General features: G+C 37.4%; 1 protein-coding gene across 1 annotated transcript in view; it reads left to right on the top strand.

Moving 5' to 3' along the window:
- skap1 (src kinase associated phosphoprotein 1) overlaps positions 1-27,779 on the top strand; it is a 38,499-nt gene that overhangs the window by 5,765 nt on the left and 4,955 nt on the right. The window contains exons 5-11 of the mRNA XM_065273295.2: positions 9,965-10,045; positions 10,123-10,206; positions 12,652-12,776; positions 12,896-12,959; positions 15,357-15,587; positions 18,437-18,481; positions 18,563-18,669. Of these exons, the coding sequence (XP_065129367.1) occupies positions 9,965-10,045; positions 10,123-10,206; positions 12,652-12,776; positions 12,896-12,959; positions 15,357-15,587; positions 18,437-18,481; positions 18,563-18,669 (737 nt within the window). The remainder of the gene's footprint in view (positions 1-9,964; positions 10,046-10,122; positions 10,207-12,651; positions 12,777-12,895; positions 12,960-15,356; positions 15,588-18,436; positions 18,482-18,562; positions 18,670-27,779) is intronic.

The raw sequence follows: 27,779 nt of genomic DNA, 5'->3' as shown, positions 1-27,779 counted from the left end.
GTTGCCATAGCAACATCCCAGTTCAAATAAAGTTTCACTGGGTGGGATAGGTGTATAAAAATGTAATAATCTTTTCTCCGTTTTTGATCCAGTCATCAATCTGTATTTTGGTAATTATCCAATACCAATTCATATTCCTACATGCTTTTGTGCAGTTAATATGAGTAAAGTACGAAGCATTGGCAGGCTTCACAGTGCATGTTAAATGATTTTGGCAAAGATGACACCATCTTTTCCCCTCATCCTCTGCACTGCCGTTTTCCCAGTCTCTTTTTCCCTCCGCATTAATTAATTGAAATAGACACATTATGAGAGCCGAGCATCCTTAGTGCATCGCTGCTTCTGCCATAAGGGTTCAAAAGTTCATCTCACTCTCTGAAGGCTGTGATGCTGGTGCAGATGCTGTTATTTGCTCTCTCTCTTTCTCCCGCTCTCTCACTCTCTCTCTCTTCCTCGCTCTGCGTTTGTAATTTCACTGTTTCACCCAAACATGTCTCACTTTCCCTCCTGCCCAGTGAACTGACTATTCAGAAGAGATTTTCAGCCGTTTATGTCATATTGCTGTCGGTCGCCCTGTTCGTTGTGCAGTGATGAGTCAACATCACGTACGTTGCAATATTCATTATGTATTTTTGCCTTATTATATGCATCTTCGTTCGTTTGTATTTCTAGGTCTAGTAATAGTTACTCTGGGTAAGGATAGGAAGTCGTTCATGACTTGCATTGTATAAAATACAGGATAGGAATAGGAAGTCACAACCTTGAGTGTCTAATCTTCTTTGCAGCTTGTCAGTATCACAGACAAATGGCAAAACGATTCAATGCTGTGGGTTCAGCTAGAGGTTAGCCTTTCCAGGTACCTCTAGTTCTCTCTCTCTCTCTGCTCTCTCTCTCTTACCCATCTTGCAAATGAGAATTTGATTTTTCTCTCCACTGGATTCCATTTCTGGAGATTGATGAAGTTTCGATGCAAGGCCCAGGTGGCCTGATGCTTTCATTGGGAAACAAATGAAAGTGTGTGTAGGTGTGTTAGTCGGCACACCCACTGAGAAGAAGTGCTGTTCGGATGTCTGGGTGTCTGTTTTTGGTTTTAGCCGAATGCAGATTCCCTCAGTCTGTTGCATTTTTAATGTTCATTATTTTTCATGTTCTACAATGACATTTGTAAAAATACCCCCCCCCCCAAAAAAAATTAGCATTTGTTCATTAAGAATGTTTATTGTACTTTGTTTAACGGCGTAATCCATTTGATATTTCTGGCTTCCTGAGGTTCTTTAAGTAGCTTTTGAATATTTTTATATCTTTAAAATGACCAGAAGAGACGGCCAAAAATTTTCTTTCCATTTCATGTCTTTCTACGGTCTGATTTGTCAGTCTGTGCGGGTATCATTTATCCGTCTAAAAATGGAAAATACTATGTCAGATGTGAGATTTGCCATATGTTTTCCACTGAGTGTTGAAACATGTAATAATAATCATAAAAGGGCTTTGACTTGGTGAATTTGAACAAGCAACTAGGGAGAGCTTTGGACGTTTGGGAGGTTAAGGCCGACCTGCGTGTCTTTGCATTTTGTGATTAACCAACCATTGGTAACAACTGAACCAAAAAATTTTGACAGTGATGGCAGGCCTGATTTGAAAGATTACAAGGTACAACAAAAACCCTTCTGATGTCACAGCATTTTCAGTAAAGTGATTAGTTTTGTTACAATGCCTGCTTGGCGGTAGTCCAGAGACGTCTTTAGCCAATACAAACACTTTAAGAGAACTTATCCTGCTTTCAAGTATTCATAGAGAAGCATAAGATGGAAAAATTGCAGCCTTTGGCATATGTAACAACTAAAATAAAACACAAACTTTATTTAAAAATGACAACATTGTACACATATGGTTGGATGAAGATTACAAATGTCTAACTGTTGGCTATTGCAGTTCTACTGTTTAATACTAAAGTCTTTGAACTTTTAATTTATTTACTCGGGGACACACGCACTTTCTTCAAGTTCAGCGCTGCAGTGTGCGGGCTATCCAAGAATGCAACAGTTGCGCATTACTTAAAACGGATTTAAAGGTCACGAATTAAACGTTTTGTTTGTGTAATGACATTATGATTGTTTGTAGAGGTCTGGACCACTGAAATTGTTGGTTTATGGCAGAACCCGCATTAGAAGAGCGACGGTAAATTTATATGAACAATAAAAGCGAGTAAAATATAAAACTCATGATAAAACTAATGTAATTATGTTATTCAAACTATAATTAATAATTTACAGAACAACAATTAAGCGATAATGAATACATTTAATACAATGTAAGGCAATAAATGTTTATTTTTTATATAAAATTTTTTTTTATAAAATAAGTCAAATGTAGACCTTGTTTGTTTGCTTTTAAGTATGTCGGAATAAACTCGTGTATGTATTTATACGTGATCGGAATTTTTATGTATTTCAGATTTTTTTATTAACCCTAGAACATAATTTTTTATATTTTTAGTGATTTCTTTTATTTCGTCCTGTGGTTTAGCAACTTTGTTTACAAACCAGCATTTTTCACGTCCTTCATTGACTTTAGTTTCTGTGAATTAAGTCAGGGTAAAACGTGACGGAATGTATGCGTAAAAGACGAAAGTACGTATTTTACCAAATAGTCAGACATTAAATGTTATTCCTTTATTTCTGGACATTCGTTTAATCACAAACACTGAAGAATAGAGCTAAATGTTATTCTGTTATATGGATGTAATTTAGTTGTTGTTATTTTTGATTTCTTATTTATTTAAATCATATTTATTATTTCTAAATTAATACAGTCAGATTCCTAATTCAACTCAAAGTTTTGAGAACACCATTCACCTTCCTTTAACACGACGCCCCCTGGTGGGTTTTTATCAAGCTTTTACCAATTATTTTAAAACGATATAGTATTAGACATAACCTTAATGATTTTACTAGAGTTTAATTTTATTCCTTCCAGTTCCTCGTTTTGCTAAAATTCAAAATCAGCTAATTGTACTTTCCCTTTAAAATAAAACAGATCGACAGCATCTTCTCTGGAGTTTATCAGACAGTCATAAATACCTGTTTGGCACACATGTATGTGAAACGTTAACAAACACGTCAAACTTTACGACCAGGGCTGCATTCCTCATCTGATCGATGCTCAATATCATGAATCAAGGTTTGCGTCTTCCGACAGTCGACACGTGTCTGCTGGCATATTTCATAGCTCTCATATATATAATGTATTCGAGGGAAATTTAATAAACAAGCCGACCAAAATAATATAGCTTATTGAATTTTCTTAAGTAATATTATTTTTAAAGACCTATGTATGTCATTTTTAAATATGCGAAGTTTGATAATATCAGTTAAATATGTCGATTTATTTTACGTTTGCTATAAGTATCCGTTTTTTCTAATTAATCTCTTAACAAGTTCTTAAAATAATTCAACAAATCCCAAATTATTTTGATAAAACAACAATAAATCAAAGCTGATTCCCGAGCAATTACTTTTCTTGAACACATTTAATGCACTTAATGCCACATTGTCTAAAATGTAAGCAGTTTATTTAAGCATTTTATACCTTGGCCCAAAGTCATTTTAAATAATATTTAAATTAAACGAAAATGTAAAATGTACTGGAATCCAGTAGGAATTAATCCTTTCAAATAATCTTTTAGCATAATTTCATATTGCCTACAGAGCTTTGTGGATATGGGTATATTTTTATATAGGAGCATAATTCTTGCTCAAATACAGTCAGGTATTTTAAATGAGTTATTCATATTTAAATAGTTTATTTTTCTTTATTTTGCTATTTACCTGAATTCCAAGCTTTCCTATGTATTTAAGTGTATTTTCACATTTTAACTTATTGTTCATTACAGAATTGTGTGATGATGACACCGTTTTTAAGTCACATCTTCTCAAGTCAAATGCACTTCGGTCCACCTCTCTTCCATCTCAGGATTATAGTATTCGCAGTTAAACTTTTGAATGGATGTCATAATGTATGGGGGTAAATTTATAGGGCTCACGTCTCAATACGGAGGGCCCCCTGTGCTTTCCCTACTCATCGCTAGGCTATAAATTCTCTTCTTGTATGGCGTGGGTCGTAAGTAGAGGAACAATGTTGTGGCACTAAAGCATGCTAAATGGTTTCCCATATAATATGTGAAGCCCGCAATTGCACCTTTAAACAGGGCCTGACTGAGGGTCCGTCCTGGTATCTTGTAAATAATAAGTAATACTGCAAAACTGTTCAGGGGCCGCATGATTTCAGGTCTCATGTTGTGAATAACAGATCCTTTTCATTCAAATCGAATCAGTTCTTGTTAAGAACAATTTAGATAGGTGATGTTCAATTGAGCCGTTCACCTAGGGATCTCTTCTTCTCTCCGTCTTGCTCTCCCCCTTCCCGTTGTGTTTCCTCTTTTTCTCACCCTTCTAATGTCTGCTATGCTCAGGCATTGCACAAAGGCCACTGCTTTTGCCTTTAATGAGGAAAAATGTGTCAATTTGCTGTTCTCTGTGTGCAGTTTTTATATTGGTGCATGTGGTGTGGGGGGGTTAAGGATGCTCTGAGTGCTCCTTTTTTCTAATCAAGTGCTGTACAGAAGAGCACAGTAATCCCACTCTCTCCATCTCTCCCTGATCAGCATTCCTCCCCTGCCTCTCCCATCGGCCCCCCAGGGACCCTCGTGCCTTCTGTTTCACCTCATCTCAGAGGTTCATGCCGAGGTCAGCCACAGGCCCGTGCATCCTCAGCAAACAGCAGTTTCGCTGCTGAAAGACATACAGTAGATATGGCTGCCAATGATACCATCGATTCCTTGCACGATTTACTTTGATATAGAGAGAGAATTATATGTATGTATCCATATCTATCTATCTATCTCTTTTTATATCTATATCTATATGTATATATACAGTACTGTGCAAAAGGCCACCATCACCAGCTTTGTTGTTTTAGCAAAGTTTTAATGTCCATCAATATTTATTTTTCACTCTTTTTTAAGATATAAACAGGAAATACAGGAAAATTAAAAACAAAACAATTTTCAGAACTAAATGTCTTCTTCAAGCATCAGTCAGTATTTGGTGAGCTCTCTTGGCACGAAACACATCTTGAGCTTTTTTGAGGAGCCTGAAGTCATTCAATTAGAATTAGAAATTAGGATTTAATTTCATTTAGGTTTAAGAGATCCTGCAGCTGCCTGCTATTGCTCAAGTGGAAGTTCACCCTAAATACTTGACACTTCAGCTTATACTTTTATACTGTTTTAATAATAAATACACTTTTCCTGTATTTTCTGGTTGTATTCTAATAAAGAGACTGAGAAATAATAATATATGATCACTATACAATTGCAAAAACAACAAATCTAATGGCAGCATGGTGGCCTAAGACTTTTACTGTATATATACAAACAGTACAGTGCAAAAGTTTTAGTCCACCATTGAATTTGTTATTTTTGCAATTGTATAGTGATCATATATTATTATTTCTCTCTTTATCTTTATCTCTTTATTAGAATACAGAATCCAGATTGGAACTTTGTATGTAGTTTAAAAAACAATAAGCTTAAGTATAAAAGTATAAGCTGAAGTGTCAAGTATTTAGGGGTACTCCCCTTCTACTTGAGCACTATAGCAGGCAGCTGTAGGATCTCTTAAACCGAAATGAATTATTTCTAATTATAATCAAATTACTTCAGTCTCCTCAAAAAGCTTAAGATGTGTTTAGTATGACTAAAGCCTAAAGGAAACACTTAGCTCTGACTTTTTTAATTATGTTTGTATCCTAATAAAAAGAATGAAAAATAAATATGGATGGACATTAACCGAGCTCCTAAGACCCGGGTTTTGGTTTGTCTTTTTTTCAGATTTCTACCAGCTATTTTGAGGTTAGGAATAATATAATAACCAAATTGTTTTCTAAGAACATGAAGCAGTTATGGTGCAAACATAAAAAAATCATGTCCACATATGTGGACATCCAGGTCTTAGGAGGTTAAAGGGATAGTTCACTTTAAAATGAAAATTCTGTCATTATTTACTCATCCTCGTGTTGTTCTAAACCTGTTTGAATTTCTTTTTTCTAATGCACACAAAAGAAGATATTTTGAAAAAGATGGTAAACACACAGAGTGACCTTTGACTTCCATAGTAGGAAAAAAATATTTTGGAAAAAGTGTGATAAATGATGAAGAAAATATTTTAATAAATGATGGTAAGCACACAGTTGATGCTACCCAATAAATTGCATCATATTTTTTCCTACTTTGGAAGTCTATGGTCATGATCTGCTGTGTGTTTACCATCATTTATTAAAATATTTTCTTCATTTATCACACTTTTTCCAAAATATTTTTTTCCTACTATGGAAGTCAAACTAATCATTTTTCCTAGTCATTAACTATTATCCTCAAACAAAAAATTATATTTTTTGCTCAAACAACTTGTTTCAAAATTATTCATGTCAGTTGTACAAATGATAATTGAAACTGTCAATTTTAAACTCTTAACAAAAGGTTATTACAACAATGCTGTAGAAGAACCATGTGTGGTTCTTTTATTCTAGTCTAATGAACCATTTTATACTTCAAAGAACCTTTTATGAAACCATACAGACGAAAATGGTTCTTTTATGGGATTTTGTAGCACCAAGTAAAGAATTGAATTAAGCTAAAATACACTTGATATGACTGCTGCAATGCGCTGGTGTTACAATAACTGAATTATAAATGCTCTTCCCAACAAAGGATTAATTTAGGCATGATCAGCTTGTGTTGCTCTCTTCCTGCTTTAATTTTTCCAAAAAACACAATGTGAAATGTGTCTGAAGTACATTTTGTTTCATTTATGTGATCGGCAAACCCAGGCCTTTTCACCTATCAGTTCTGACTGTGGCCTATCAGTAATTCATAACCAACCTGTGATGTTATTTAATGGTGCTCACATTCACATTTTTATAGCTGGATCAACTACTGTGCTCATAACGTCACCTGTGAGCGCAATATTAACCATGTTGATGATGATGTTAAATCCGCACAGAGCCCTCGCTTTTATAATCAGATATGAATTACTAGTTTGAGGACCTGTAATTAATTAAAAAGTATATGAGGTGATTTTTCACAACTCATTTGAGACCTGCTGCTCTTTCCATCCAATTCGTTTTTTATATCATTGTTACCGAGAAATTTTCGGCATAATGAGTCCGTTAGGAGTAAACACAGAAGCCCATTGGCAGCTGCAGGCATGTGTTGCAGAATGATAGGGGCAATGTGACCTGGAGCTGTGCCTACCTCCATGCTGCTGAAAGAGGGGGCGGGGGGAGTCTGGGCCAGCCATCCCCGGTTCTCCGATATCCCGTTGAGCTTCTCTCGTGGCATCAGTCCCCACTTTTCGTCCGCCGTGGCACTGATGAACGTTCCCCCGCGTGGCACGCTCAATGCCTCACTCCACCAATCTTGCCCTGCCACATTGCAGCGGCCGTGCCATGCATCACCACAGAGCTCCTAGCAGCCGCAGAGAGCGCCTGGAGGAAAGTCATTAGCTTTGTGTCGTTCCCTTTTTCTCCCGTTCCCACATCTCCTCCTCACGTTTGCTCTCGTTTACACTTACAAACAAAGTGGGCAAAATTAAGCTCAGAGTCGGACAGCTGCTAAACGACAAGCGGGTATAAGACTTCTCTGTTTTGATTAAAGTATGCTAGCTCGTACTCCCTTTATGTGGAAATCTCTACTCTTCTCTCAATACTTTGTAATTATTGATGTTGGCACAGATGTATTTTCAAACAAATGAAATTACAAACAGTATGGGAAAACAAAATAAATGAAAGTTGAAAAGGCCTGTTGGCACAAAGCCTCCGAGCACGATGGTGATGTAACGTTTTGAAATATTCATAAACATCCACAGCGCATTTTAAATGGAAATGATTGGCTCTGTGCTAATTAAGGAGGGAGAATGCAAGGGGTGGTTAGAGTTAAGAAACCTCACCGTTCTGAATAATTAAAAATGCAATTTATTGCCGAAATGAAAATCCACAAGACCCGTGCCTGCCATGTGCATTTTTTATGATAACACAGTAGTACTACCAAAGTGTGTATGTGTTTATAATAGACTTTTGCCTTTTTATGTATGTAATAATCAGTTTGATCAAATAAGAAGGAGTTTGGGCAGTTCTGCGAGGATCAGGTTAGGGGCTCTTTTCTTCTCTGTCTGCCAGCTTTTTTGTCTTCTGTCAAGCTCTGATTGGTTTAAAACACATGACTGAAGTTGGCTGTCGTGTGCATACGTCCAATCAAAATCTTACATGTCCTCGGAGAGGGATGGGATTTGGAATACAAAAACATGCTTTTTTTCTGTAGGTGAAATGTTTGGTTACACTGCTACCCTGTGGAAGGATTATAAATATAGCGACTGTCTTGAAACACACCCACTGTTCTGTTTCCTAAGAAACGCCGGCGCAGGTTGTGAAGAATGACTGAAAGCATATTCCTCTTTCACCATTCATTTAGCCGATGCTTAAATGACCGCACCATGGGGTCAGACAGCAAGGGCCCGGGGAAGAAGGTTGTCAGTAGGTGTGTGAAGATTAGAGGGACTGTTAATTGTACACCATTCTCACATTGCTTGTGTTTATTCTTTTTCCTCTGAACTATTACCAGGGCTTGACCTTTTAGATAAATGAAGAGAGGGGGATGTGGATGGATGAGGGGAGTAAAAGGTGTCGGGAGGAGAAAAATGAAGAGAGAAGTGGCCGGACTAAGGCCGTCTTTTTTTAGATGATCCATCAGCTTACCCTTGACAAACTGTTGTATTTATGACGGCGTAGTTGTGACCGCGCGTACGGAAACGGCTTACGTGTGTCCGTCTGCGGCTGATGTACGCGAGCTTGTGAATGTGTGTGAGGGTCACGGGCTTTTCTTCTAGATGGTCATCTGTCTGGTAAACTGGACGTGTGACATGGCAGGTCGAGGTGCTCTGTGGTGATGTCACATACAGTGGGGTTGTAGTGACGAACTCTTGTGTTGTTTGATGAGCTGAGTCTTATTTATAGGGACATTAGAGTCCCCAAGCTGTTACATCCACCGCTTGCGTCGTATTGCGCTCATCGAGTTGATCAACGGTGGTCGTGTCGGCGTTAAGTCGCCGTTACCGTGATCTTTTAAAATGACAGGTTAAATGCACCTCCCAGCTTTTCGGACGGCTGCGCTGTTGACTGCGGGATTTTGTCTGTTTAATATGCATTAGATGGTTTAAAGAGAAAAGATACCGCAGAGTTTATGTTGTCATCGGTGGGGTGGAGGGAAGCATCTGCTCATGTCTAAATGAGTTTTAAACAGGTCTGGTATCGTGCCCAGAGACCCACCTGCCTTCTCTTTGATCTCTGAGGTTTGATGCTGATGAAAGCTGGATCAAGAGGTTAAAGATTTATGTCTCTGTCTGAAGAACTGTTCACCTACTGTGCCAATGTCATGATTTTGTTACTTCACATGTATGCATTAGGCAGACGCTTTTATCAAAGCGACTTACAGTGCATTCAAACATACGCGTGTGTTCCCTGTGAATCAAATCCTTGACATTTATGTAGCTACCAACTGAGCTACAGTATATTTATTGATTTATGTCCTAGCCTATGTTTGAAAATCTGTGATAAAGCAAAATAGCCCTGATGAGAGATAAGTTTAGTGCATTTGATACAGCTATTCACTTTATAGAGCTTACTACAGGAAACTCATCTCTTATGTTTACAATACACGTTCTGAAATATTAACAATGGGATAATGTATTATATTTTAGCAGCTTAGAAGAGATCAACATTTTTTTTACTATTTAAACAATATACACACTTTTTTTATGCCTCTGTGCTTGGCTGCCTATTGCCTCACTTATTTTTAAATTTTATGTGTGTTAGTACCACTTCATAACATTTATTTGCTTTGACTTTACAGTTTTCGAGGACATCCCTTTGGTGGCTGCACAGGACTTAAGCAACATCCTAAAGCAAGGTTACCTGGAGAAGAAACGGCGTGGTAATCATTTGTAACCTATATTTATATCCATAAACACATAAGAGCATTGCATTACGAACATTTCTACGTTTGTTTAGATCATAGTTTCTTCGGCATGGAATGGCAGAAGCGCTGGTGTGTACTGAACAACACCATATTTTATTACTTTGGGAGTGAGAAAGGTATGTTCTGTCTTTCTTATGAGGTAAAAGTGTTTTATTTAACATCAAAAAAGTACATTTATGCATTTGGCAGATGCAAAAGTTGCAGTTCATTCAAGCTACAGTGGCAAAAAAAAAGTATGTAAACCCCTATGAATAAACTGGATTTGCCATAAAATGAGATCTGATCCTCATCTATGTAATAACAATGTGTATAAGCTGACAACACATGAATAATTCTAGTTTCTTGTGTCTTTTTTGTAAACACCTATTAAACATACACAGTGCTGGAGGAAAATGTAAGTGAACCCTTGGATTGAATAGCTTGTTGAACCTCCTTTGGCAGCAATTACTTCAAGCAAGCGCTTTCAGTAGTTCTGAGTCATACCTGCACATCGTTCAGAAGGAATTTTTACCCATTCCCCTTTACAAAACCGCTTCAACTCGGACAGATTTGTAGGATGTCTTGTGTGAACCGCTCTCTTATTAGGTCATTCCACAAGTTAAGGTCTGGGGTTTGACTAGGGCACTCCAAATGGCACATTTTGTTTTTCTTAAGCCAATCTATTGTGGATTTACTTCGATGCTTAAGGTCATTGTCCTGCTGCATTAACCAACTTCTACTGGGCTTCAACTGGCAGACAGTCACCCTGACATTATCCTGTAGGATATTTTGTTAAACTTTGTAATTCATTTTCCCCTCGATGATGGCAAGTGGTCCTGGCCCTGAGGCAGCAAAGCATTCCAAAATCATGATGTTCCCTCCACCATACTTCACTGTTGGGATGATGCTTATGGTTGGTAACCTGTGCCCTTTTTGTGCCATAGTGTTTTTCCCGAACAATTCAACTTTTGATTCATCAGTCCATAAAATATTTTCCCGGTTGCACTGGGGTTTGCCAGGATGCTCTTTTGCAAACTTCAGGCTTTTCAGGAGAGCAGGGGCTTTCTCTGTGGTGTTCTGCCAGAGACACTGTACCTGTCCAAAGACTTACGTATGGTAGACTCATGAACCAATCCTGTATCACGAAATTATATACCTATAGTCACGTAAATTTGTGAGTCTTTTCCATGACACTAGGGTTAGATTTGGTGTTTGCATTACGAAGTCACTTTAAGTATTGGTTTAGACCTTTTTTCATTATTTATTTTTATATTTTATGATTTTTGCACCATTGTCGCCTGGCATTAGGGTTAGAGTTGGGTTTGGGTAAGGATGTCATTTAATGTAAATTCAACCCTAAACCGAAGCGACAATGGTAAGAAAATAGGGCAAAACAGTTGAGTAACAAATACGTGACAGTGACACGTAAACAGAAATGTGTGACATGTTCCCGCAAAAAGGCGGAAAAACGTGTCAGTGTCATGGAAAAGAATTGACGTGACTATAGGTAATTTCGGGATACTGGGTTGCATGAACCGAGATGTGTGCCAGTTCCAATGATGTCTTCAAGCCTTTAGCTGTTACTCATGGGTTCTTCTTTACTTCATTGAGTATTCTGCGTTGTTGCGTAAGAGTCATCTTGGTTGTGCGCCCACTGAGATTGTTTTGTATCCCTTTTCAGCTGTAAAGAGTGCAACAGCTCTTGATCGGATATCTTTAGAAAGGCATGGTTCATAAGAGCTGATGCTTCTTAAGGACAGCAATCTTAAAATGTTTGAGTGTCTTTTTATCAATCAAAGTAGCACTAAACCCTTAACCAACTTTTTTTAGTAAATGATCTGTAAGAATGATGCTTTATTAGTGCTGTTCATTGATTTTAGTAATTTTTTGACATTTGGATATAAAGTGTTTCAATACTACAATATATAGTGTAAAAACGTCTGATTGCTGCCCCCTTCAGGTTGAACGGTGGCTACTGCAGTTAAATTTTCCTATTGGATGTTGGGTCCAAAAAATGACTCGTGATGTAAGCAGGTTCAAGCTCACCACGCCCTTGTTACGATCTCACCACACACTTGATACGAGCTTAGTTCGTCCCCTCTATCTTCGTTGGGATCTGCCCACTTTTCTTGCATTTTTCAAATATTGCCAGTGGGTGGAGTCACGCTCTCACCAGGGGTTTAGTTACTCTTTAAACTAATTTTATTAACTGAACTGCAGTTTGCCATCTTTTGACACAAATTAGCTTTCATTAAAGTAATTAGTCTGTGGGTTCACTTATATTTTCCTCCAGCACTGTGAATGTTTAATGGGTGTTTTCAAAAAAGGACACAAGAAACTAGAAGTCGGCTTATGCACAATGTGTTTGTCTATTGTTACGACCTAGATGAGAATCAAATCACATTTTATGGCAAATTACTGTAGAAAACCAATTTATTCCAAGGGGTTCACATACTTTTTCTTGGCACTGTATATATTTTTATCACTGTCTTTTTCATTGGATTGAACCCTTAATCTTTTGTGCTGCTAACACAATACTCTCCCAGTTGAGCTACATGAATACCCAATTCTTCTAAATCCAGATAAGCAGCAGAAGGGTTCGTTTAATATCAATGGCTACAGTGCAGATCTGGTACCCGGCATACGCAAGGACTCCAGGAAGAATTCGTGCTTTGAGCTGAGTTCTCCCGGAAGACGTTCATACCAGGTTCGACGCACACCCCTTCACGACTCTATAACTGTATACGATCACTTTTGTGTCATTACAATAAAAGAGTTGTAATGACAAAGACCCCCAACTCACAAAACGATGTCCTCTCTCTGCAGTTCACTGCCAGCAGTCCCCGTGAAGCCCGGGAATGGGTGGACCAGATCAATTTTGTTCTAAAAGGTATGGTAGATATGGAGTGCATTTGTACATATTATGCTAAATGCATCTGACTTCAGCTGAGCACCGCAATGATCATCTTGAGGTGAAAAGGGCAGTTTGATAAAAAAAAAAGAGGCATAGAAATAACTTTCTTTGTGGCTCAGCCAATAAGATAGTTTCTAGACCTCCTCATCCAGCACGTCACAGAGCTCCTGAGTCCAACGTGCCTCGGACTGCCTCCTTTTCCCCGTAGCGCAGCGCTCTTTACAGGAAATTGATTGGGATTTGCGCGGTCATCCTTTAGGGGCATCGATCTGGTCCTGCTTGGCATCCAGGCAGTGAGGATACGATAGCCTGTGTTACAGAGCTCAGTCACCTGCAATCAGGCCCTCACTTCATCTGAGACAGATCTGAGGCACCCTCGCCACTCTAAAATGGGCTCAATGCGGCCCTCTGATTTGCGGGAAGTAATGGACACTCCTGAGATAGTTTTCTCCCTCACCATCCCCCTTCGCACCACGTGTAGATACAGGCAAATGGCACAAAAATCATTCTGTATTAGCACGGTAATAAATGTCAGCTTTAACACTCCTCTGTCAACACTTTACCACTTATATTTTTCAGTAGTACACTACTAAAAATAACTGCGACAAAGGGGTTCTTCGCAGCAATGCCATAGGAGAACCATTTTTGGTTCCCTAAAGAACCTTTCAAACTTTTCTGTCTTACAGTTTATTATCTGAAAAAAAATTTCACTACAAAGAAAGGTTCTGTGGATGTTAAAGGTTCTGTATGTAATAGATACAACATTTTAGGAACCTTTATTTTTAAGAAGGTAGGATACGTTGCCCATATCTGTTTTTTTAACATTATACAATATGCAGTTGAGAACCAAACATCTGAAATCACTTTGAAAATGCATGATTTAAACCTACACTGTAAAAATGTTTTGTTGCACTTAAAGGGGACATTTCACAAGACTTTTTAACATGCCAAATAAATCTTTGGTGTCCCCAGAGTATGTGTGTAAAGTTCTATCTCAAAATACCGTATAGATTATTTATTATAGCATGTTAAAATTGCCACTTTGTAGGTGTGAGCAAAAATTTGTCGTTTTTGGGTGTGTCCCTTTAAATGCAAATGAGCTGATCTCTGCACTAAAAGGCAGTGCCGTAGTTGGTTAGTGCAGATTAAGTGGCGGTATTATCCCCTTCTGACATCACAAGGGAAGTCAGATTTTCTTGATATGTCCCCTTTGATTTTTTAGGTTTAATCAGCTTGAATTTACAATTTATGTCAACTTTCTTGACTGGTGAGGAGTTTTTATAAATTATGAAAATAAAGTTGAAATAACTTAAGCTAATTGAATTTTACTTTTCTAATTTATGACAACTCCTCACCAGTCAAGAAAGTTGAAAATAATTGTAAATTCAAGTTGATTAAACTTAAAAAATTAAGCGCAGCAAGGAATTTTTTTTGTGTAGCTGGTAGTAAATAGAAAGTTATATAAGAAAAAAATGCCATTTATGAATTTTAAGGTTGTGTACTATTTCTAGGTCACTAATAAAGAAAGTAATTTGTGTCATGACTTTGATCATGGTAACTACAAAAAAGTTACCATGATCAAAGTCACAAATTTGATAAAAAGTTGACATAAATTATAAATTCAAGTTGATTAAACCTACAAATTTAAAAGAGACATATCACAAAAAAATGACTTTTCCATGTTTACATGCTATAATTGGGTCCCCAGTGCTTTTATCAACCTAGAAAATGTGACCATTCTCTGCAAGCATGTGAAAAAAAAAAAAAATTTGGCTCCCCTTGTGATGTCAGAAGGGGATAATACCGCCCTTTAATCTGCACGTTTCAACCACAGCACTGCCATTTAGTGCAGAGATCAGCTCATTTGCATTTTAAGGGACACACCCAAAACGGCACATTTTTGCTCACACCTACAAAGTGGCAATTTGAACTTGTTATAATAAAGTATTTATATACTATTTTGATCTAGAACTTCACATATGTACTCTGAGGACACCAAAGATTTATTTGGCATGTTAAAAAGTCTTGTGAAATGTCCCCTGTTTTTTGCTTCATGCACACAAGACTCCCTTTGAAGCATCCTTAGATCATGCTGGGATAACATGGATCATCAGGTTTCCCATAAACTCAGTCCATACCATTAAGTGCGTGATGAACCAAATACCAAGCAATTCTGAAATTATTGTATATTTTTCTACTTTTCACGTAATTTTTAATGTCTGTGATATATATTTTTTAATTAAACAAACATGTAGTAAAAAGCTAAATAGATTTTTTTTACAAGTGGTCTCGAGACATTTAGCCCTCTATTTGTTTACATGCTCTCATTATTATGCTATTAAATGTGTTAATGTTTTATGGCTTCCTTCCAAGATCTGAGCTCTAATTTCATCCCCTTTGACGAAGAAGAAGTGGAAGAAGAGGAAGAAACATATGATGATATTGAACGAGCCACGACACCACCACCAGCACCTGCATCAGTTCCAACACCAAGTCGGAGACAACCGCTCCAGGACAAAAACTCCCATGAGGAATGGGAGGACCAAGCAGGAGCCCAGGAGGATGAGGAAGAAGAGGAAGATGATATTTATGAGGTTCTTCCAGGTACAGAAAAACATAGAGTATCTCATTAATACAGACTTGTCACTTTAAATAAAAAAGGGTTAAAATTATACAAAAAAGTTTACAGAATTTTAATAATACTTGTCACGTAAAATTAAAGAGATTTAATACTGCTTTATTATATGAGATTACAGTATAGGCAATATTGGTTTATTTCAACGCAATCTCATGACAATTCATACTAATTTTACGAGATGGCTAATTTGTATTATTTCGTATGACCACCCTCGTACTTTTTTGTATAATTTGACATTGGGGTTAGGGTTGTGGCTAGGGGTGCGGTTTCATTATTGTTTTTTTAAGATAATTGTGTGTTTTTGTATAATTCACTTTGTATGAATTCATACAAGTGAGCTAACTCTTAAAATACGTATGAATTCCCATGAGATCAGGCTGTATATTTAGATTTCTTATTTTAAATGAATGTATAAAAGACCACTAACCTGAAACCTTTACACTTTTGTTAGTGTTTTGTGCAAAATTAACTGTTCGTAATGGGATTTCTGTATGAGAAAAGCTGATCAGGCAGCTGAGGTTGTAACCATCAGGTCCATAGTGTTGAATACCGTCAATAAAAGCAGATACATCAAGATCTGGTCACCTAAAGTGATAGCAGGACCCTCAGAGGGACCAAATGAGACCTCTGAGGAGACATACATCACTCTGGAGTGCTGTCATTTTCACCTTACTTTGCCATGTGTGCTGGGCAGCTGAGCTGGCCACAGATGGCAGATCGAGTGACCACCTCTCTCACTTTTCCACCCATCATTCATCTCTCATCTCTTCTTGCGCCTCTCAGATTTTCAGTTCAGAAAAGTGCTGAGCAGTTCTTGTTGCCATGACATATTGTCTAAAACTGCTGAATTAAGTGCGGCGTATGTTAGCTAATCTCATCAAAGAAATAGTTTTAGAAGTGTTTAATGAAAATTAATCAGAGCTCAATTAGGCATCACTGAAGCAAAGCAAATATGCGGTTACGTTTCAATTAGTTAATGCATTAGCTAACGAGAACCAACAATTGTCAAAAACTTTTTAGTAGTATTTTAATCTTTTGAACTAATAAATACTAAAAGTTTTTAAAGTAAATATTTCTAACATTATATTGTTCATTGTTCATTTACAATTAATTTATAATTAAAGTTTGTTTATAATATGAGGAACCTTAGATGCATAAGCTGCTGATATTAACCGAATGCTTTCAGCACATATTATATACATTCATTAGATACTTTCACTTCAAATCTGCTTAATCCTGGCCTCAGGTCATTCAAAAATAAAGGTTTGTTGGTAGAATCCATTAAGAGTCTGATAAAAAATGCTCATTTACAAAAAAACAAAAAACAAGTCAGACTCACTTGAAATAAAAGGTTAATTTAATGTAAAATATAAATATACATAAATATAAATATTTTAGGTTCTTTCATTGCTTTAAATTTTTTATTTATTTACATTGTTTAAAGTATTACATTGGTTAAATTAATCAGAGTCAATTAGGCATCACTGAAGCAAAGCAAATATGCGGTTAAGTTTCAGTTAGTTAATGCATTAGCTAACAAGAACCAACAATTGTCAAAAACGTTTTAGTAGTATTTTAATCTTTTTAACAAATAAATAATAAAAGTTTTTCAAGTAAATATTTTTAACATTTTATTGTTCATTGTTGATTTACAATTAATTTATAATTAAAGTTTGTTTGCAAAAGCTGCTGATATTAACCGAATGCTTTCAGCACGTATTATATACATTCATTAAATACTTTCACTTCAAATGTGCTTAATCCTGACCGCAGGTTTATCAAAAATAACGATTTTTGGTAGAATCCATTAAGAGTCTGATAAAAAATGCTCATTTACAAAAAAAAACAAGTCAGACTTACTTCAAATATTAGGTTAATTTAATGTATAATATAAATATAATACATAAAAATAAATATTTTAGGTTCTTTCATTGCTTTACAATTTTTTTATTTACATTGGTTAAAGTATTATCAAATATATCCATGTATTTGCTTTATAGTACATGGGGACATCATTTTTTATTTATTTTAATGTAATCAGGCATATCAAAATCAATTCTGAAGTTTATTAAAATTAAAACATTAAAAATGAATTTCTTTTACCCAACCGATCCATCCAACCGAATCGAATCGAATCGAATGTTATACCATCTCACAAAGAAGCTTGTGCTATATGCTACCAGCCATTATTAAATCACATTTCAAATTTCACATTACAAACTCCACCTATACATGCACATCAATTCACTTTGACGTTGCTGGTTTTGATAGCTACATTAGCTGATTGAAACATACTTTTTAAATCCCACATATTTGGCACTTGCAGGAACGCCTACTTTAGGTTTACAGGTTTTTTTCTCCCATGCTGTTCCTGGAAGCCCAGGGTAAGCTTGTGCTGTGGGAAGTATAAGGTTGCTGTACGGTGGTTTTATCGGCAGCCTGACAGCGTGAGGATGGATGTGGGAGACAGAAAGCTAGGCTATCACTGTCACCTCATAGACCTAGAGGTGCCACGCCCCAAATCAATGCCTGTCTGCCCGAAACACACTAGTCATCTAACCTAGCCTGGCACCTCCCCTATACATCAAACCGGAGTTAACCGTTCTTCCAGACCTGCTGATATTGTTTAATATTCTTGTAAAAGAGTTTGAATTTGTTGATCGTAAAACAGAACGGTTAAATCTGCTCGGAAAATGTTGGGTTAACATAGATATAAAACAGATGGGGTGTTTTAGATTAATTAAAAGATACATTTACAATTTAAGATCATTTTTCTGTACTTCTTTAACCATTGACTGTTTTTATTTTTTTTTAGAAGATGAAATTGCTGACATCATTGAAGAGAGCAGTGCCAAAGATGGTGAGTATTTTCATCTGTGAATGTTTGTAATGAAGTAGAGATTTTGCAAACTGATTAACATTTTCTGTGTTTTGAATAAAGCAATCCCAGATTATGCAAATTATTACCAAGGTCTGTGGGATTGTGAAGCAGAGGGACCAGATGAGTTGGCCTTTCAAAGAGGAGACCTCATCTACATCCTCAGCAAGGTTTGTGTTTGCTTCCATCTTGCACACTTTAACATCTCAGGGACATTCCACTTTTTTTAGCGCCGGGTCTGGCGCTAGCACTTTTAGCATATCTTAGCACAATCCATTGAATCTAATTAGACCATTAGCATCGCGCTTAAAAAATAACCAACGAGTTTCAATATTTTTCCTGTTTAAAACTTGACTCTTCTGTAGATACATCGTGTACTAAGACCGACAGAAAATTAAAAGTTGCGATTTTCTAGGCATATATGGCTAGGAACTATACTTTCTTTCTGGGGTAATAATCAGTGACTTTGCTGATGTAACATGGCTGCAGCAGGTGTAGTGATATTACGCACTGCCCAAAAATAGTAATCGCAACTTTTAATTTTCCGTTCGACTTAGTACACGATGTAACTACAGAAGTTTTAAATAGGAAAAATATTCGAAACTCTTTGGTTATTTTTTAGCGTGATGCTAATGGTCTAATCAGATTCAATGGATTGTGCTAAGCTATGCTAAAAGTGGTAGCGCCAGACCCAGAGACCAGCTGAATGGATTCCAAAACGGTAAGAATCAAATGTTTAAGGGAGCTGGAAAATTAGCATATTTCCAAAAAAAGTGGAATGTCCCTTTAATCTTAACACATCTTTACATAAAACAGACTTTTATATCAGTTTTGCTTTGTCGTTGCATGATTTGTTAGTTGAAAGCTCTGCCTGTTGTCTCTCTCCGTTTCTCTTACTCTCTCTCTCCATTCCCTCAGTAATGATGAATAATATGCAGCTGGCCATAAGATGAGTCATATCGGTCAATACTTACTGACTTTCTCTTGGCAACTATTCATTTACTGTATTCCACATGACAAAGATGGTACGGTCTACGTTCAGTCAGTACTTTCTTATGAAAACATATTGCAAAGAAGGCTGCTTGCTGCTGGGTTTTTGGCCGCCTAAATTTATGTTGATTATTGTATGACAATCATAGAATTTTAAAAATGAATAGCATTTCAGCATCGCATTTTTACGTTGCAGTTGCATTTGTAAAGATTATCCTTACAGATAGCAGTGAGGTTTGCTGACAACAAACTGAGCCTGTTGTGTAGTATTTCATATTGACATAATGGAAAACACACTGTATCCGTCTGTAGACCGCTCGCGATGTGGTCGCACAGGCACATTCTCAATAATAGGCTGTTGATTCATTACTGTAGTTGTGTCGCAGAAAATTGAGTGTTCAGCCATGCAAACCACTTTATTTGATACATCCACTGTAATCTATATATATTTGTGTTTTACAAATAGGATGTTAGCAAGAACGCATAGTGTAGCTATTTCTTAAAAATGCCCTATTGAAAAAAATCAATGCGTTTTAATGTTGCCTTTAACTCCCTGCTAGGCTCAATATATCTGGGATAAGTTAGAAAAGAAAGCTAGGTTGATGTTTCACACTAATGCAATGCACTGATATGAAAGTTAATGAACCTTAAAATCTGAATTGAAAAATAAGGTGAGCTAAAGAAAAGATTTTACCATGGTAAAGATGTGCACAGGTCACTCATTTTTATCATTAGCCACATAATGCAAACAGTGAGCATATCCACAACAGATAACCGTAACACATCTCCGATTTTCTTTTTATTCAGACACGTACTGCATTTATCAACAGTTACTTTTTAATCCCTTTGTGACTGACGCATAATTGAAATAGCTTTTATTGATGGCAATAATATCGAAATTGCAGCAGAGTTGTATCATTCAGATCTCGTGGACCTCTTCAGACCTCTTCAAATCATCTCGGGCAGTGTGGGGCTGCCGTTGTTTTACGGGGGCTTCCCAGGAACATTGACCTTACTGAATGAAATATAGGCCAACGGCTAGAGCTCAAGTCTAACTCTGGCAGACCCACTCATAAAGCAGCGGTCATAAAACTCGAGTGCATAAATTTGGCTCCACAGAGGCGTGGAGGGGAGGCCGGGTATATTTGTGTCAACACCGAGCGTAATTACAAGGTGATAAAGACGTGAGAAGTGCTAAATCAATTTCGCTAACCAACAGGTTTTTGAGGCAGTGCTATGATTGACCGCCGTGATGTCGCAAATCAAAGAGGTTGACAGCTCCGTCACGCTGTTGGTGTAAGCAGAGCATACAGATTAAAAAAGCTCTGGCATTGGTCTTTATTGATCCGACACTTGCAGTGAATAAACAGCTATTCTGCCTATTAACACAAAGCGGTACGTCTATTTACAGTATAATGAATCGTTATCTATAATATCTTTATCCAGTATCTATAGTTCACTCTCAGAAAATGATACAAAAGTTGTCACTGGAGCGGTACACTTTAAAAAAGTACATCTTTGCACCTAAAGCATATTAGTACTTACATTTTTACAAAATGTATACAGATCTGTACCTAAATGATACATGGTAGGACCTTTTTTTAAAGGGTACCATCCCACACTATCGAGAAAATAGGTGCAACGATGTCACTGGGATGGTACCTTTTAAAAAGGTCCTAATATGTAGGGGAGTGCGGGGCACTAACGCTTTTTGGTTTTGGCTCAATCAAAAAATATTTGAGTTTGATGTAATTATATTTTTACACAAGCAACATACACATCTCTGCTAAAAATTAACATTTGAAGTTTGTGTCTAGTACTTATCATTCTCGGACAATTACACCAAACGTGACAGGAGTGCAAACGTTACAACTTACCCCATAGGTGGGGTTAATTGTAACATGCAGGGGGTTAGTTGTAAAACTTGCTAAAAATTAAGTTTGCAGGCAAATATTTCAATACTATTTTGTCTATATACTTGAAGTGGATATTGTTTATATATCTGTCTATAATAGACAGGTATCCACACTGCATTCATTCATCCAGCCCTTTTCTAACAATAGTTCAATTATAAATGGATACAAATGTCTAAATATGTGAGAAAAAGCAGCACAATTATGACAAAACATTTTTGGTCACACTTTATTTTACGGTATTACTGTTACAGTGTAATTATACATTTAAGTACTAAGTAATAATCATTAATAACATGTACTTACTATAGGGTTGGGGTTAGGATTAGGGTTTGGTTTAGGGTTAGTTGCATGTAATTATGCATAATTAACTGTTATTACTATAATAATTACATGTAACATGTGTAACAAAGACACCGTAAAATAAAGTGTTACCACATTTTTTTATATGTGACCCAGTCTGTAATATCCATACAGTTTCAAAATCAAATTCTGAGATAAAGAGCATCAAAGTCTGATTTTATCCATTCATTTCATTATGATTTCAATCTTTGACGTGACTTTATTCAATCAATATTAAAGATATAAACAAAAATAAATTTGACACACGATTTTTGATAAGACAGGCACATTTATTTTGTTGGCAGCCAGCGATCATTCGTGTGTAGCCTATTTAAAACAACGGCAAGAATTACGCTAACGTTAGCGGTTTTCATATAATAAGTACTGAGGGGTTAGTTGTAACACAGCATTACAATTAACCCCGCTGGGTCAAAATATTTTCAAGCCCACCAAAAAAGTTGCTAAGAGCTGCAGACATATTTCAAAAACGATGCTATGTTTTAGTCAACAAGACACTGATTAATGTGACATAGCATTGGATTTGGTATCTTACACACCCAACTTAGAAACTGAAAGAAACATACAATGAAAAAATTTACTTACATGCCTCCAAAACACTCGTTCATCAATAACTCTCTGGAAAAACATTATACATTTCCAATAATTTGAAGGTAGACCGTTTTTTGGCAGCGTGAAAAAAATACAGTAAAACCAAAACGCTCAACCTTGTGCAACAATGCAAACAGTCCATGTTACAACTAACCCCGCATTAGTTTTTGCCCTGCGCACCCCTACCATTTTGGTAAAGATAAGTACCTTTGAGGTACCAATATGCACCTTTTAGGTTCAAAATACCGCTCCAGTGTAGAGAGTGCAGTGACAGCTTGTGTTCAATTTTTTGAGAGCAGTTTCATTAGTGGCTTTATTGTTATTATTTTATTGTTTTATGCTCAGGTGCAAGCATGAAAATTAAATTTGTACAGCCACCTTGTGGCTATCGGTTCAGATCACCCACCCGTTGCCATTCTCTTCCCTGCTTGTGCCGCATGGCTCTTCAGTTCATAACATTTCAACATGAAATAGCACCAAAGCCCAAACATCCATCTGGCATTTTTATACAGCCTACTCAATCCTTACGGGTAGACTCACAGCCGCAGGAGTCCTGTGATTTTTTGTGATTGCTCTAATCACCTATTTTACAAAACTACTGTACTTTGATTCCTGGACTGGGAGATTCACTCATGTGGTTTGTTTGCGAGGCAAGATGTGTTCGGTGTCTCCTGCTTGTATAGTCAAAGGGGCCCAGAGAGATTCTTTCTAAACCATGCCATCCTCGTGCATTCCTGAATCTTAATTTATGCCCCTAGATTCAAAGTACATGACTCCCAAAGGTCAGACCCAACACATGCCAGTATTCCCAGTGGAATTCCCTTAAAATCCCGGAAGAGATTTATTGCTCTTAAGATGTAAGGCAAACTTCTCCAGGACCCTTTTAACATGCAGGTCCACTGACATGCCTTTCTTTCATTTTTGGCCTTTCTATAGGGTTGTGTTTTTACACTTTGACCAATAGGAGGAATCTGGGATGTCAGTCAACTTGCTATTAACGTCACTGCGTCTGTGGACACTACTGCCACCTTATGGCTGAAGGTTGTATGGTTCTGCAAACTAGGGGGGTCAGTTACAGTTTTGTTGAAACAAATACTAGACAGTCAGTTTGTGTCGAACAAGAATATTTTATTATATTCAGATTACTTTTATAATAATAAGCCTTCCTTGCAGGGATGCTGAACCATTTTTGGTTCTCCAAGGGACCTTTTAAGTCATGTTCTTACCTTTTTTATACAATTTTTTCCACTATAAAGTTTTATGTAACAGAAAGGCTTTGTAGATCAGTGGTTCTCAAACTTTTTCAGCATGCGGCTCCCCTTGTGTACGGTGCATTACTTTGCGCCCCCCCCCCCAAAGAAAATGTATGACAAAAAGCGTAACATTTTAATTACACAAAACATTAAATTATACAAAGCAGTGCCGTTTTTTATTTTTACGTTAAAATACACAGAATTCATGATAAATTAATGTATTTTATAAAATGTCATAAAATCGGGGCCCCCCGGCAGCATCTCGCGCCCCCAGTTTAAGAACCACTGCTGTAGATGTTAAAGGTTCTTTATGGAAACATACAGCAAACCTTTACATATGCATGGCGGATGGTTTTATCCAAAGCAACTTATAGTGCATTACAAGGTATAAATTGTATCATTATGTGGAATCAAACTCACAACCTTTTGTGCTACTGGTGCAGTGCTCTACTTTTATTTTTATATGGAAACAGATGCAAAGTTAACCCCTTAAGATGCATCAAATCCAAAAAAGCATGTCCGTTTATGTATCAGATAATAAAGGTCATATGGTGGACATAAATACAAATTTGCATATGAGAGATCAGTTCTCACAGACCAAACTGTGTCTGCTATCTTCACCCTTGCGGGACACAACCTCGTAAACTTCAGACGAATGGTTGCTTCAGTTGGCCCTCTGCCCAGGGGGTCAGTCTCCTACAAAATGTCCAAAGAAAAGGAAAAGGTGCCATAAAAGCAAAGGAAAATCCAGTGGAAATAGACAGAGGCGATCTTTAGTCCCTCCTTTCGACCAGTTCTCACACACTCATCTAAGGACCAGCTTTCTTTGTGGCAATAAGAGCTGTATAGACATATTGAGCTTTCTATTTACCAGCACAGGCATCAAGGGGTGAGTCTGGGGTTCTGGGGTCATGCCGAAGGCAACGGTCATCTCCCGGTCAACTACAGTAGGTCATTATTCAGCCTAAGCCAATAGTCCAGAACTGCACGGCCATCCCCCCTCCCGTACTCTGCATAATTATTATAAATGGAAGGCCACATAAACAGCCATCATTACAGGCGCTCAGCAGCATACACAATCCACTTTAAATGCCTATTAAGTTTAAGTGCCATCAGTAATTCCCAAGCGTATTTTTACATTGGCAGATTATCTGGTCTTCCACATTTTGTCCACAATCACACCTTCCAGACAGTGTCTGTTGTGCTGCATCACCGGCGCTTTGAATTAAATAACAAAAAGTAAGTCTACGGCAAACAAATATGAAGAGATGTTATGGGCAAGCTAAGATGGAAATGAATGCAAATCACACGGGCTGATTGAGATAAATTGAACGACGGCTGTCTTTATTCAAGAGGCAGATCAATACCTGTTCGCCACCTGTCGTGTCGGCTGCTTAGGAGCAGCAAACAACGTGACGTATGGCTGTTTGTTTTTTAAGACGGCTGGATGAGTGAGTCCCCGTGCAGCGTCGAGTGTGCGGAGCTGACGCCTAATGACGCGAGTTTGGAAAAGAGATGCTGGAGAGAGATGAAGGGAGGGGGACTGTAGCACCCGAGTAGCGGGTTCAGCGGCAGGGCAATGAGAGACTTCCTGTGCTCCATCACACCAAGGTCTACCTCAGTCAGCTGGTGGCCAGAGGCAGAGGCCTCATGTCTCATTCTTATTACCATGGCTCCTGCCTCCGCGGTGTGTGTGTGTGTGAATGTGTTTCTGCTTACAACAGAAAAAAAATGAATGTTGAGAGGCACTGAGGGAGATTTTGCAAATAAGGGAAATGATTAAAAACGCGATCGAGGATGGTGCAAAATGTGTTGAACGTGTAGACTTACGGGAAAATGAATAGGGGGAAGAATAAAAGGAAGGAGAGAGAAAATAAATAATAATCCACGAGAGTCGTCTGCTTTGCATTTTGCGGAGAACATCCTCGAAAAGTCACTGTAATGTAAATCTGCAACTCAAGTAGCTTATTGCTTTTTAAAAAAATGGCACGGCAATACAATTTAAGACGACAATGTTAAATGTGAAAACCCAGCTAAATCATCCCACATAATTTTGTGAAAATATAACATTGATAGCTTTAATATTGACCGAGTAAGGTCATGTCATAGATTGAAATCAATGTGAAATCAATGAGGGAAATCAAACTTTGATGCTACTAAATATCTCATAATTAGATTATGAGCCTGGTTATTACAGACAGGGTCACAAATAGTAAAAACAATTATTTTACGAAGTAAAGTAAGTTGCTTTGGATAAAAAAATCCAAATGCATGATGTTGGTGATAATCATGTTAAATGAACCCAGAAAATGTCTATATTTGTTGAAACAACCCAGCGTAAAGTGATCAATTTGAAACTATACGACAGTGCTCGCTATTCTAGCACGGATGTTGTAGTTTTTAATAGAGACAGGAGTCACCACTCAGCCTGTCGTACACCACATGACATTGTTCAAGTCAAGCCAGGCGTCATTAGCTGTCAATCTGTCTCCTGGTCGCTTGAGAGCAATGGGCCCATCTGAATACCATTGCTAGCCACCCCCCTGAGTCAGAAATAAATGATAACAGTGGCACACTGCAGGTGTTGTCATGGCAACACACACTCTCGATAGCTCCCGTGCCAAATCCTCCTTCCTCGTCAGAAGGTCATACGGAGGTCAGCGCCATCGGAGCGACGCACTTCACTTTCACAGCCCACAAACAACAGCTGCCCACCGCCTTGCACGGCCCCTATTAAAAGCAGTTCAGTTCTAGACCAAACTAAAACACACCTGACCCTGCCCTGATACTCCGAGCAAGAGCGCAGCAGCCTCCCAAAAGGCACCTATTATCTCAGTCCAAACTATAGAGTCCTTTTGGGTAAATCTCTGTAACAACCCTCTCTCTAGTCGGGCACAGATTGGATGTCTCCCAAATGCCTCTAGTTGACAGACGCATTGCAGAACAACAGATTGCAAAGGAAAAATGAGGCAGGCATGAAAAGGACACGAGTCATCGAAATGAGAAGGACTGCAATGGAATGTATTGACTCTCTTTCTTGTACTGCGCGTGTACTCTGTTTGAACCCGTAGTTACGTCGTGTTGGAGGGGTGGGGGGTTGAGGCGGGACGGTATAGAGGTGTGTCGGAGGGGGAGAGGTGTTGGGCTGATCGGTATTGGGCACACCTGTAAGTATTTATACTCCATCATTGATAATCTGGGCTAAAAGATCTTTTCACAATTTCAATCCACATCTTTTTCCACATCATCTTCATTCCAGGAATGGGATCAGATTGATTATTCCACTTTAAAGAATTCTCTTTTTGGGTCATTCTACGGAAATGTCCATTTTTCTGTCCCTAGCCTTTACAGAAATATTACACTTGAAACACCCTTTAATTTTTTTTTATTTAAAAATGAAACAATATGTTATTTAAACAATTACACCCTCTTGAGCCATCAGTCTCACGAAATTTCTTCTCATTTATTCTTTTTTCGTGATATTATCACGTATTGGTTACTCAACTGTTTTGTCCTATTTTCATACCATTGTCGCTTCGGTTTAGGGTTAGATTTACATAAAATGACATCCCTACCCAAACCCAACTCTAACCCCAACACCAGGTGACATATAAAAAAATTAATCAGAAACAATTGTATAAACCAATGTATAAAGTGACATTCTAATGCAAGCACCAAATCTAACCCTAAACCGAAGCGACAATGGTTTAAATATAGGAAAAAGCAGTTGAGTAACCAATATGTGATAATCACACGAAAACAGGAATTCGTTATACGATCACGAAAAAAACGCAGAAATTCGTGATAATATCACAAAAAAAGAATCAAAAAAATATGTGACTATATCACGAAACTTTGTGAGACTGGGTAGCAATGTAGCAATATTTGATTTTTATTAATTAATTAGAATTCCAAGCACCACAGAATTGCTCGTCCCCACAGTCATGTACATAGAGAAAATGCTTTATTTTGAGATCAAAAACAGTGTTTTCTTCCATTTAAAATACAATAATGTGTCCATAACTATCAAATATGATGTAAATTACATTAAAAGACAAAATGCTAAATAAATATTATAAAATATATAATGAGAGTAGTGGTCCCCTGGAGTTGTGTCACTGGTGTTACCGTTTAACAAAAAAGCTCTTATTTTTAAATAAAAATCACACTGAT

Source organism: Paramisgurnus dabryanus, chromosome 1 (assembly GCF_030506205.2).
Source record: "Paramisgurnus dabryanus chromosome 1, PD_genome_1.1, whole genome shotgun sequence".
Lineage (NCBI taxonomy): Eukaryota > Metazoa > Chordata > Actinopteri > Cypriniformes > Cobitidae > Paramisgurnus > Paramisgurnus dabryanus.
This window is presented reverse-complemented; position numbering and strand designations above follow the sequence as displayed.